Source organism: Anolis sagrei, chromosome X, assembly GCF_037176765.1.
Source record: "Anolis sagrei isolate rAnoSag1 chromosome X, rAnoSag1.mat, whole genome shotgun sequence".
NCBI lineage: Eukaryota > Metazoa > Chordata > Lepidosauria > Squamata > Dactyloidae > Anolis > Anolis sagrei.
In genome coordinates this window covers 43,345,806-43,359,205 of record NC_090034.1, presented here as the reverse complement: position 1 = coordinate 43,359,205, position 13,400 = coordinate 43,345,806, and the positions used below count along the sequence as shown (strand labels likewise).

At 40.9% G+C, this 13,400-nt stretch overlaps 1 protein-coding gene across 3 annotated transcripts in view; it reads left to right on the top strand.

The window, feature by feature from the left end:
• Positions 1-13,400, top strand: part of KSR2 (kinase suppressor of ras 2) — a 204,632-nt gene that overhangs the window by 41,795 nt on the left and 149,437 nt on the right. For all 3 annotated transcript variants that reach the window (XM_067473258.1, XM_060785468.2, XM_060785469.2), the window contains exon 3: positions 8,121-8,271. In XM_067473258.1, the coding sequence (XP_067329359.1) occupies positions 8,121-8,271 (151 nt within the window). The remainder of the gene's footprint in view (positions 1-8,120; positions 8,272-13,400) is intronic.

Sequence of the window (13,400 nt, the reverse complement as noted above, 5' to 3'; positions counted from 1 at the left end):
GTTAAAGTTCACAATTTCTTCTAGATTATCTAAAAGCCTTCCAAGTGACCTTGGGTATCCCTCCAAGGAACTGCATATAACCTTGCAATCTAATTTTCATGATGAACATCCATATTAAATGCCATCCATTCTAATTTTATAACACTGATCTTATAATCTGAAGCTTTTCTGAATTGTGTTAATAAAATCAGGATATTTTCAAATGATCTTTGGGATCCTTCAGAATGAAAATGTTGTCATCTGCATGAAGAGTTATTTCAAAATCAGAAAATTATAAATTAAAACCTTGCATTTTTGATGGCCAGAGGTAATTTCTTCCAAAGGTTTTGTTACAAACACAATTAATAGTGGAGATAACAGACAGCTGTGTTAAGTACCTTGATCAGGTTGGAACGTTTTTCATTTCCCTTGATACTACAGGAATAAAGCTGGATATGTCTCCATTGATCCCCTTCCCCTCCAGTGACGTATAGATGGTTATGTTGGGGGCTGTGCCACTTACAAGGCAAATTTGGAAGGCATTTGTCAGTAAAGAATTTTTTGGGTTGTTGTAGGTTTTTTGGGCTGTATGGTCATGTTCTCAAAGCATTCTCTCTTAATGTTTCACCTGCATCTATGGTAGGCATCCTCAAAGGTTTTGAGGTCTTTTGGAAACTAGGAAAATTTTCCTAGTTTCCAACAGACCTGACAACCTCTAAAGATGCTTGCCATAGATGCAGGCAAAACGCCAGGAGAGAATGCTTCAAGGACATGATCATACAGCCTGAAAAACCTATAACAACCCAGTGATTCAGGCCGTGAAAGCCTTCGACTATACAAAGATTTTTTTCTTTGCAACAATTACACAGCTTAAATGCTATTGTAACTCATTAACAGGAAGTCATGATAACCATGTTTAAATGTTGGAAAGAATATCATATTGAGGAGGGAGACTCATAGAATCGTAGAGCTGGAAGAGACCCCCATGGGCCATCCAGTCTAATGCCATTTTGCCATTCAAGAACACTCAGTCAAAGCATGGCCACCTAGCCTCTATTTAAAAGCCTTCAAAGAAGAAGCCTCCACCAGACTCCAAGGCAGAGAGCTCCACTGCTGAACAGTTCTTATAGTCAGGAAGTTTTTCCTAATGTTTAGATGGAATCTCTTTTCCTGCAATTTGAACCCATGGGTTCATTGTGTCCTAGTCTGTTGCGCCCTTGCCCCCTTCTCAATGTGACACCTTTTCAAATATTTAAATTCAGACAGTCAGCAACATTTTAAGACTACACTGAAAGATATTCTACCTAAACATTTGGAAGAGCTTCCTGACAGCAAGAGCTGTTCAACAAAGGGATAATCTGCTGCCAGGGAGTCCAGTGGAGCCTCCTCCTTTTGAGGTTTCTACGCAGAAGTTGGATGGCCATCTGTCAGGGGCACTTTGATAGTGCTTTTCCTGCATGGCAGAATAGGGTTGGACTGGATGCCCCTCTATAATTCTATTATTGATGCCAGATTTTGTAATGTCATTAAACATTTACTAATGAATTTTCTAACCTTTCGAATGCAATGGAATTGTAGTTTTAATAACTTTCTCAGTCTGCCCAGCTATATTTTCATCCACCTCTTCTGTTAATGTTGACCTCATGATCTATCAAGGTAAAATGAGATAAGTCTACCTTTTCCACTTACCTTTAGTAATCTTTGGAATGCTATTCAGAGTTCTGTGCATATTTCTAATTACCCCCCCCCCCCCCAAGACTAATTAGCTGAGTGGTTACACCATAATTCTTCTCTGGGTTCAACTACATGGTCATAATAACCAATACTCACTTTGAGTTTAATCCCGGTTGTTTTCATAACATTCCTCTACTTCTGATAGGTTAATCCAGTTTAACCCTGCATTAAGAAAACTGAGGTTGAGTATGTTGTGTGTGGCCACCTTCAGAGCCAGTCCCAGGTTAACCAGCCAGTATTTCTATATGATTTATTCTGTTTTCTGTTTTTGTCTTAACTTGACAGCTAGTAGTTTGCCAGATTCATTCTACAGAAAAAGCAACAGCAAATCTATTTTAGAATAAGTTTTATATTCAAATAAGAAAACAACCTTGGTTGCGATACAACCAAGTTCCTGCTTATCTTTTTTGTTCTGTTTACTTTCTGTGAAAGTTACCCTTAAAGTCATGCCCAATTGTTATTTCTTTCTCCGGATTTTGTTTATGAGGGCAGGATAATTCAAACAGGAGAATTTAATTGGTGTTTGGGGTATAAATACAGTATAACATAAAATATTTTTTCTTACATGAACCAAACCCAGAGATCTTTTTGAGTCTTTCATCCAGATAAGGAAAAAAAGTCTTCAAAACTGTGAATAAATACCACCACCTTTCTTTTTAAATTTTCCATGCTCAGCAAGAAGTTTAGCCAAACAATTTTTCAAATCACCTTTATTGCATACAATTTCTCTGTAACAAAAAGATCCATTGCTTCCCTCTCTTCAACAATCTAGCAAATGCTGATCATTTACATAGGTAATTCAGTATTTCAGTAAAACAATATTTTTTATAAATTCCAGATTCAAAAAAAGATACACTTCCATTATTTTTCCACTTACCTCCCTTCTGCTTTCTCCTTTTATCTCCTTAACTCTTCCCTCCTCACTTTCCTTTGTTGTTTCCTAGAGCAGTGGTTCTCAACCAGTGGGTCCCCAGATGTTTTGGCCTTCAACTCCCATAAATCCTAACAGCTGGTAAACTGGCTGGGATTTCTTGGAGTTGTAGGCCAAAATACTCGGGGACCTACAGGTTGAGAATCACTGTCCTAGAGGGATGCCTCTCCACAGTGCAGTTAATGCAGTTTGATCCCACTTTAATTGCCATTGCTCAGTACCATGGAACCACTAGAGCTGTAGTGAGACCCCCTAGAACTCTTTGGCAGAGAAAGTTAAAGAACTTGTAAAACTATAGTTGGCATGATTCCATAGCTTTGAGCCATGGCAGTTAAAATGGTGGCGCACTGCATTCATTTCACTGTGTAGGTACACCTAAGAACTCTTTATCATCACTAATTTCTTTTCAAAAGAAGACCTCCAAGTGTTGCTGACGTGCAGCTCCCAGCATCCATTCGCATTGGCTCTGCATGGGAGGGCTGCTGGTAGGTGCAGTTCAATACAATTTGGAAGATTGTATGATTCCTTCCCTGAATTTACATAATCTGGTACTAGATATTCATTTTTCTGTTCTACAAGCCATTCATTCTCAATTAACATAATTAAGCTGATCAGGACAATTTGTATATACTTTAATCTTCCTTTCCTATAAATATACAGTCAGCCATCCACATCTACAAGCTTAACTTAGGTGTATTTGTTCATTCACAGATTTAATTAATATGGTCTCTCTATGAATCTTTGGGTCCAATAGTGTGACTCTATTATTGGGCAAGTGAGCTTATTAACGAAAGGCCCTCCCATGAATGTACAGCAGAGTAACGTATAAGTAGCAGCGTGACCCATCACCAGTAGCCCAAAGTGATAAAAACAAAAATACACAGACCAATGTTATCTCTTCCAAAGGAGGCTTTTCTTTATAGTAAAATAATATAGTTGCACTATTTACAATAAGGTTTCTATAACACAAATAAACAAATACATAGTAGTTTAAAACTCAGAAGCGTTTATACTGGAGCTTTGCACACAAGGTTTCTCTCATACCAGGTCTTCCTCATACTGTGAGGTCTACCTCACAGAGAAGCCTCCTCACACAGACTGAAGAGTTCCCTCACTGAGGCAAACTAACACTAACAGGCTTCAGCCTACTCACTCCTATCGGGGTGATGCTAGCTTTGGTCCACTAACTCTAACAGGTTTCAGGCTACTAACTCTTTCAGTGTTTCACTCACATTTTTGTAATAAAAAATACCCAGTTAATATAATAATAACCCCCATACCCAAAACCTTTCCTTCCCTCCCCCCCCCTTTTTCTTCCCCCCCTAGCCCTTACCCCTTTCCTTTTCCTACCCCTACTGTCCTTTTCATACTGTATCCTCCCCTTTCCCTAAGACCCTTCTCCTCCTTTTTCCCCTTCCCTCCTGTTTTTATGTATTAATTTTTTTCAATAAGATATTAAAAAGATACCCAGTTAATATTTAATATTTTTGACATCTATAGTCAACATCCCCTGGGGAGATGTTCTCTCTAAGAATCTCTAGGTCCTCTAGGACAACTTTATGATTAAATTCCAGCAGGAGTTGATCATAAATTCACACATACAGAGTATAATAATAATAATAATAATAATAATAATAATAACAACAACAACTTTATTTGTATTCCGCCACATCTCCCCGAGGGGACTCAGGGAGGATTCCAACATAACAATGGCAAACATTCAATGCTTACATAAAACATATGATACTGACATAAAGTCCCAGAAAAACCACACATATAAAAATAGTATTAAAACCTAACATCAAATTAAAAACCTAGCATCAGTAAATTAAACTTGACATCAATAAATTAAACTACACAGTCAAACTAAATTCTATAATAACATAAATCTAAACAAAACATCCACACTAGTGTACAACAACCAGCAAGGGTTCATCAAAAAGTGCGAGTTGGTTATGTGGTCATTGGGTTGGTGTAAAAAAACCCCAATCAGTCGTGATTTTTTTTAAATTCTTGGTTTTTCTGTTTTCATGGGCCTCCTGCACCTGTAACTCCAATGAATGTGGAGCGCTAACGGTACAGTCAAAATGCAAATCTCTCCCTTTAAAGAAGATATCAGTATGTACATCAAATATCTTTCTCCGTTTTGCAGTGGGTTGTCAGTTCAGATTGTTCCTTGGATTGTTTTCTTTACCCTGAAATTTGTTACATGATGAAAACATGCAATTCCGGTGAAGTTTTAAAATAATCCTACATGTTTTCCTGTAGAAAACTAATAATGTCACATCCTTCAGTATCCTCTTGGATATCTCTGAATTTTAAATTACATTTTCTTAACAAAATGTCCAGATCTCCAGTCCTTCTCTTCAATTTGTCTATTTATTTTTTTTGTGACCACTTATCTGTAATAGTTTTCTAAGGCTGAATCTACACTTCCATATAATGCAGTTTCTGAATTCAGATTATCTGCTTTGAACTGGATTATATGAGTCTACACTGCAACATAATCCAGTTCAAAACAGATAATCCAGTTTCTGAAACTGGATTATATGGCAGTGTAGATGGGGTCTCAGTGGCCCAGTCCAATGCTCAAACCACTATACCATACTGGTTCTCAGAACCTATGCTCCCTGACTGCAAATAAACAATGCGGAAATCTCACAGTGAAACTTAATTCCTTTAATCATTAGCAAATAAATGAGTCTGCAGAAAAGAGTTCATTTTTAAAGCTTCAAACATTTTATTCAGTAATTAGAAAACAGTAATAAGTATCCCCAGCTGTTCTCTAAGTGTTCCTTAAAGCAGTTACGGCTATAATCATTAAGGGGAAGATTTGGTTTTTTGAAAAAACATGGTTTGCCAAACATTTTATCTGCATTTCTTATTTTCCCCAGAATAATGCTCGGGAAACATATCCCTGGCAATGCCAATTGATAAAGTTCATGAATAAGAAAGTGCAGGCTGTTTGGGTCTAGGAATCCTGTAGCTCTGGAAGTGGTTCTGCATTTGTTTGACTAATATTGAGCTGAGTCTAGTTGATAGCTCAAACTAAATGCATCGAATTAACTCTTCAATTGTGAGTCAACACTTATGTACATCTGGTTTCCTCGAATTGAGTTTATCCATAAGTTTTAGGCACTTATGTCAATACTGAAACAATTTGGGCAGGTAAATTTTTTCTTCTACCTGAACTTGACCAGTGGGTATACTGGCAGATATCCCTCTCCACATAGGCCAGAGAAAATGCTGCCTTCTCACCTGCACAGGCAGCAGCTACCTTTTACCACCAATAAGCCAGGTATTAATTGGCTTCATTGGCCACTTACATGGATAATTGTCTTAAATATAAGATTACAAAGTAGGAGGAAGGTGACAAAGTGAGATTCAGAGCAGGAGAGAGAGAAATGGAGTCTACTGCAACTGCAGTATTATTATTATTATTATTATTAAACTTTATTTGTACCCCGCTAGCATCTCCCGAAGGACTCGATACGGCTTACAAAGGCCAAGGCCTCAATACACAGCATAACAATACAAACCTAAAGCAAATTAAAAACAATTAAAGCAATATTAAACAACAAAACAACAAGCAATAAACAATACACCAGAACACAATAAAACTGGGCCGGGCCAGAGTGAAAGGTACAGAGTTAAAAGTGCTGATGTGACAGGTGATATGTAAGGATTATAGGGTAAGTGCAGTGTGCAGTGTGCGGCAATCTTAGTTCTAATAAAGTGCTTATGGGACTTGGTATTGGAGATTTCCTATTCTGAGAAGGCACATCGGAACAGCCAAGTCTTCAAGTTCTTTCTGAAGACTGCCAATGTAGGGTCCTGTCTAAGATCTTTGGGGAGGGTGTTCCAGAGTTGGGGGGCCACCACGGAAAAGGCCCTGTCTCGTGTCCCCACCAAATGCGCTTGCGATGCAGGTGGGATCATGAGCAGGGCCTCTCCAGATGAACGAAGTGAACGCGTGGGTTCATAGATGGAGATGCGGTCACGCAGGTAGGCTGGTCCCAAACCGTTCAGGGCTTTGTAGGTAAGCACCTGCACCTTAAATTGGGCTTGAAAGATAAACGGCAGCCAGTGGAGCTCCTTGAACAGGAGGGTTGACCTCTCTCTGTAAGGAGCGCCAGTTAACATCCTGGCCGTTGCTAGTTGGACCAGTTGAAATTTCCGAGCCGTTTTCAAGGGCAGCCCCACGTAGTGCGCATTACAGTAATCCAACCTAGAGGTGACCAAGGCATGGACCACCCCGGCCAGATCAGCCTTCGCGAGGTACGGTCGCAGTTGGCGCACGAGTCTTAATTGTGCAAAAGCCCTCCCAGACACCGCCGACGCCTGAGCCTCAAGCGTAAGCGATGAATCCAGGAGGTTGCCATCCTATACCCCGGTCAGGTTTACAATCGACCAGGAGGACCTCTGTCTTGTTGGGATTGATCTTCAGCTTGTTCTTCCTCATCCAGATAGACACAGCGGCCAGGCACTGGTCCAGGACCCGGGAGGCCTCCTTGGAATTGGGTGGAAATGAGTAATAGAGTTGTGTGTCATCTCTTTGCAAATGCCTGGTAGTTTCCAGCTTTCTCTTTGTGGAGTGGGCCGGAAAGTGGAAATTGGCCTGGCTTCTGCATCAGGTGAAGGATGTGAGATGCTGATCCTTATCACACTATACTATTATTGCACTTTTATTCCACTTTTGCTTCCATGGCAGCATCCAGTGGATTTCTGGGATTTGTAGTTCAGTGAGAACAAAGAGCTCCCTGGCTGAGAAGCCAAAATGCTTCTCCTTGATCTGCAAATCCCAGGATTCCTTATGATGTGGCCTAGGCAAGTACAATAGAATAATAGTGCTATAGTAATAAAGTGTGATAAGACCCCCCTGCCACCACATTGGAGAAGTATATAAGAAAAGGTGTTGAGTGAACATATATAAGAAGAATGAGGGGGCCACCTGGGAAAAGGAAGAAGAGTTATTTACCTATGTTGAGGGCCAGCCCTGGTCATGCTGCTGTGTCATTGTTAAAAAGTTACTGTATGCAGATCTAATGAATGTTAATAGTGCTGGAACTGTGTGGCAATGGCTGGACAGGCTTTGGGATATATCTGTAATACTATGACGTATTAATTATGAACAGTCACGCTTCACAGTGCATCATTTGGTTGTTCCATCCACCAATGGTGAATAATTTGTATTCGTATCTTGTTGTGCATGGAGAGCACCACAGATTGAGAATATTATTTGTTATTTATTCTCCTGTGACTTGTATTGTGGTCTCCAGGAAAGGGTTATTGTACTTCTGTTGGAAGGAATGTCTGAGTGATGTTTTGTTGAACATCATTCAGACATTTGGAATAAATTGTTTTGCTGAAAAAGCCACTAATTGCCAACTCTCTTTGCATTAACTTGGCAAGACTCAATGCTCTTCTTACAACATCATGTCTTCATTTCCCTCTTTCCTTCCTTCTTTCCTTGTAGAAAATCACTCCTGCTCAATTGAGTTTGGAGGACTTTCTGGAAATGACAGATGAACAGGTCAGTGAGACAGCGGAGATGTATGGGGCCGACAAAGAGGAATGTGCCAGACTCAATGCCTCCCTTGCCTGCCTCAAGATGGCTCTCAAATCAGGTGCGCTGCATGCTAACTCTTTTTCCTAGTGCCCATGAGTGAGAATGGCTGCACCTGTTCATGAGCTGCTTGTGTTGTCTCTCTTTTTCTGTACTTCCTGTTCTTGTGAGTAGTGGGGGATGCCATTAGCATGGGAAGAAGGTAGACCAGCAAAGGTGGTGATCCTGCTTCAATGTTGGTGTGATTAAGTCCTGTGAAAGAAGTCAGGAGGTGTCAATATTCTCAAGGTTTGCAGAAGCTGGGAAAAAGATAAGAGCTATCCTGTATCTCCTAATCTAGTGATTTTCTTGGTCTGTGAAATAGCTGCTGGACAGTGCTTAGTGAAATGCTTCCCATCCAGCAGCCAAGCAGCCACCAATTGGTCATTGGGATGGCACTGAGAATGCTCTCTTGTGCCACCTCCCAGATGACTGTTTCTGCTCTTCTGGATCTCCGTAGAAGTAGGCTATAGGAACTTCACACTACCAATTGCAAATGGGATTTCAACGTGAGCTTGATGCCTCCTATACTGGCTAGTCACAAGATTTGCTAAGTGTGCTAGTGTTCTTTTTTTAAAAAACTAAAGCTCTAAGGTCCATCGGAAGCAAAACAAGAGCCAAGGAAGCAGAGCAGCAATCATAGGAAGAAAACTACTGTTAGATTTGTGTGGAAATTTGCCTCTGAGCTCATCCTTAGTTCAAGTATTTATTTTAGAACTATAAGTGGGTCTGTATTCTTTTTAAAACAAACCAATTCCTGGGTGTATGTGACAGGTCACTGTTTTGTTGATGCTGTTGCTGAACCATTGAGACTAAAACATTTTTGTAAATTCACCTCAAAATCCATCCGTTGGCTCTCATATACTTTCAGTTTGTCTTGTATACATAGGACCGTTGCTTGCATTTCATTTTTGGAACAGCAGAGGGCACTGTGGAATAATACAAGCAGTCTCAGTTGAAGTTAGTTGGGGAACTTGCCTAGAAATTAACATGAAGACAGGAGCCCCGGTGGTGCATTGGGTTAAACCCTTGAGCTGGCAGGAATGCTGACCAATATGTCAGCGGTTACCCCGGGTGATGTCCTTGCAGATGGCCAATTTTCTCACACCAGAAGCGACTTGCAGTTTCTCAAGTCGCTCCTGACACACACAAGCTTGAAGACACTCTGGGTATATAGACAGTCATTAGTTAGATATAGTGGTTGCTTGTATATTCATAGTAGGTGGGTGACTGCACCCGTGTTGGCGTCTGGTTGTTTTTCCTGTACTGTCTGATGGAGTGGGTTGCTGAATGTTGTTTTGTTCCATTTCTTCATCTTTCTGCTTGCATTATGGATTTAATAATATATAGTTGTATATATAATATGATTACTTCTAATTCTCTTTGAGTCTAATCCACACCAATGACCCACAAAAGAGGGAAGAGTAGTTGGATCTCCTGCTTCTCATTTTTCTTGTCACTTTTCACATGTTCAGAGAGGAGAGGCAAATGAGGGTCAACAACAAGGGGGAAGAGAAGTAGGGCCACGCTATTCTGGTTGCCAGATGGAAGCCCCTTATTGGATTGCAGGTGCCTGGTGATGCCAATGGCACATATGGGTGCCACGTGGTTCCCATGTGGTGCAAATGAGTAGGAGCACATAGACCCCATCTACACTGTCATACAATACAGTTTCTGAATATAACTGCATCAAATTGGATTATGTGGCAATGTTGATCCAACCTGGCATTCCCAACAGATCCCAGGAGAACAGCTGTACATTCCCTCTCTGTTCTCCAGCATGTTTTGTTTTTGGTTTTTAAATGAAAGTAGTGTAAAAGTGCAGTAAAGATGTAATGCACATCGCCACCACTAGGTTCAGGAAAAGTGTGAATGAAGAGGAAATATACAAAAGTTTTCAGAACTGACTAGTATGACAGGCACACCAATCTTTTGCAGATGTAATAACCATATTTTGGGACTCCTTTTATTACCTGTCCCTTAAGCTGTGTGCAGTCAAGTGTCCAGAAAGCTTACCACATGGGTGAATTTTTAGTCATCCTAATACAAGTATCTGCCAGGAAAGAGCACTCACAACAGCTGTGATTAACCAGCCTGGAAGCAAAGGGTCAGCTCACAGCTATGTTGCGTATGGTTCAAATAACTGTATGATTTTCTAAGCTAGAGGTGCCTCCTGACAAGGCATCTATTCTCCAAATGCCCTAATGTAGTGACAGAATTTTATTTGAGTCCAGATGGAGTCAGCGTCTGCTTGCAACCCATTTGTGTGTCTTTAGGCTTTTATCTCGTATGGGCATGTAGATGGGCAAGTGAGAATGGACGGCAAAGAGGAAAAAAAATCTTCAGTGTTGTATTGACCCTGGGAAGTATCGAGTTGCGCTGTGTCATAGGGAAACGAGTCATAGCTTCATGCTTTGCCTTTTCTTTACCTAGGAAGGAAATTGACTTTTGGAGTTTTTTTCTTTTTAAAAAAGGAGAGGGTTTACCCCCCTCCCCCTCCCCCTGTAATTGCAGTTTGGGTTCTCTTCCCTGTCTGACCTTCCTTCTTGTCTTCCTTTATACATTACATTAAATTTAACATTTTAAAAAGACATACATGTGTTGCCTTCGGCAGAATGTATATACTCAATCCATACCTATTTACCAGAAATCTATCTGCCTACCTGCTCTTTTCCTTTTTTTTCTTTTGACTCTCACTCCCTCCTTGTCTTTTTTCCTATCAAGTTCCTAGATCTTAAGGCAGCGCAGGAATGAAGGGTGGTGCTTTGAAGAAGGAGGTACTGACAGGCAATGAGAAGTTTAAGATCATAGAGCATTTTGAACTCCCCAAATACAGGCTAGGAAAATGACTGCGGTACCTTTAAAGTGTGGTGTATGTCTTTTTAGTTGCAAGTGCATGGAGATGGAAGAGCCCAGATGGAGAGTAATAAATTAGGGTAAGGGACAATGTCAATGTTGGTTAATGAATCATTAATTAGGACATATCTCCACAGAGCTAATGTGCTGAAAGATTGGGGGGGGGGGCAAGGACCTTCTGCCTTATCCTTGTAGTGTGAACTACGCTTCTCATCCCTGTATTTTAGGACAGAGGACACAACAGATCTTCCATATTATTGTATCTTTGTTAGTCGTTGCATTAGCCTTCCCTACTTCGCTGAATATCAGATGTGCTGGACTACAACTCTCATCATCCACATGGCCATGCTGGTTAGAGATAATGGGAGTTGCAGTCCAACATATGCGGAAACTAGGGGATTTTAATTAGAGCAGAGATAGGAGATTGATTATTCTCCATAAGTTGTTGAGGTATGGTTCATAGCATCCTTTGCCATTGGCTACCCCAGCTAAAGCTAATGGGAACTGCAATCCACCAACATATATAGAAGCCACAAGATATCCACCCCTCATGTAATATAAAGTAATCCAAGGGGTGCTGGTGTCTCATTGATTAATTGGTTAAAAGTAATTTTAACTCATCCCATATCAATGGATCTCATGGTTGGTATGTTGAATAACACTGCTTTAAAACAAAGATAAACTTTAAAAAATTAAAAATACAGACAAAACAATATTCACAGTCTAGTAACACAAAAACTTCACCATCATCTCTGTGGCCCAATGCTTGGGTGAACAGTTAGGTTTTTAATTGGACAGCAAAAAGAAAAAAAGTTGCTGCCAATCCTCTTCAAGGGGAGGGAATTCCATAGCTGAAACTACATCCACACCTTCAGAATTACAGCAGTGTGACACCTTAACTGCCATGGCTCAATGCTGTGGAATTCTTGGATTCATAGTTTGGTGAGGTATTTACCTTTCACTGTCAGAGAGTTCTGGTGCAACAACACACAACATGGCTTTTACCTTCTTGACTTTCATAATAATCCCTTAAGGTAGGTCAGAACAGGCAAAAAACTAACTCAGGATTATTCAGTGAGTTGTATGGCTCAGGCTGCATCTACACCGTAGAATTAATGCATTTTATTCCACTTTATAATCCACTTATAACTGTCTGGCTCAATGCTATAGGATCATGGGAGTGGTAGTTTGTTAAGGCACCAACACTCCTTGGCAGAGGCGGCTACAGTGAAACTACAACTCCCAGGATTCCATAGCAGTGAACTATGTCAAACACCACTTAAACTCCACAATGTAGATGCACACCTAGTCTCCCAAATCCAGTATTTTAACCACTGCACTGCACCTTTGAGATGCCTTTGGTCTCTTCTTGAATGGACTCCACATCTCCATATGCCTCCCCCCCCCCCCCCCACAACCTCTGGTTCCAATTCATAGGTCTGTCCTGGGAAAAGCAAAGCAGCCAGAAGGTATGAATGCTGCCCCCTCACCTTGTTCCTTTCTCTGTTTCCAAGCAATATTTGTGTTGCCTCAGATAATCCCTGCATAACTGTGGAATTGTGATCAGCCTGAAAGGTTCTTCGAGTACAGAAGAATAGTTAAATGTGGACAATTTATTTTTAAAGAACCCCCTGCTGCCCCCCCCCTTACACACACCACATTTTTTCCTTTTGCTAATTAAATAGATATGCCAGTGAAGACGGACAAGCGTGACAGGAGATGGGCAAGGGGCTACTTAATAAACAAGGAGGGGATGTGTATAGACTCTGCGCCACATTCAGGAGCTTCACGGTTCGGTGTCACGGATAAAAGGTCACCTGTGTCACCACGCCGTCACTTCCTCAGGATGGCTGTCTGGCAGATGAGCTTTCCACGCTGGCACTAGTGATGGATGTCTGGGGGTTTGGGAAGAGGATGGCTGTCAGTGGGCTGGTGCCCGCATGACTGCCGAATTTCCCCCTTTCCCATAGACTGAGCGCTGGGTTTCTGTGCTGCATGGAGGTGCCTTCCTTCCTCACCATCCATCAAGCAGCCCAGCAATCTAGACATGGGAGAAAGAAACAAGTGCAGTCAGAATATGGAAAAGGGAACTGCCCTATCCATCCACTCCTTGGTCTGTGGTTTTACTTTAGATTTTGGGCACTTTTGGTTTCCAATGCCAAATAGCCCCAAATTAAAGATGCTGGGAGTTGTAGTAAAAATAAAGGTAAAAGTTCTATGCTCTGCATGCTTTATCAGAATCCCACCAGCACTTTTATCCTGTCCTCCATATGAATGGAAGACATTTTTTGCTTC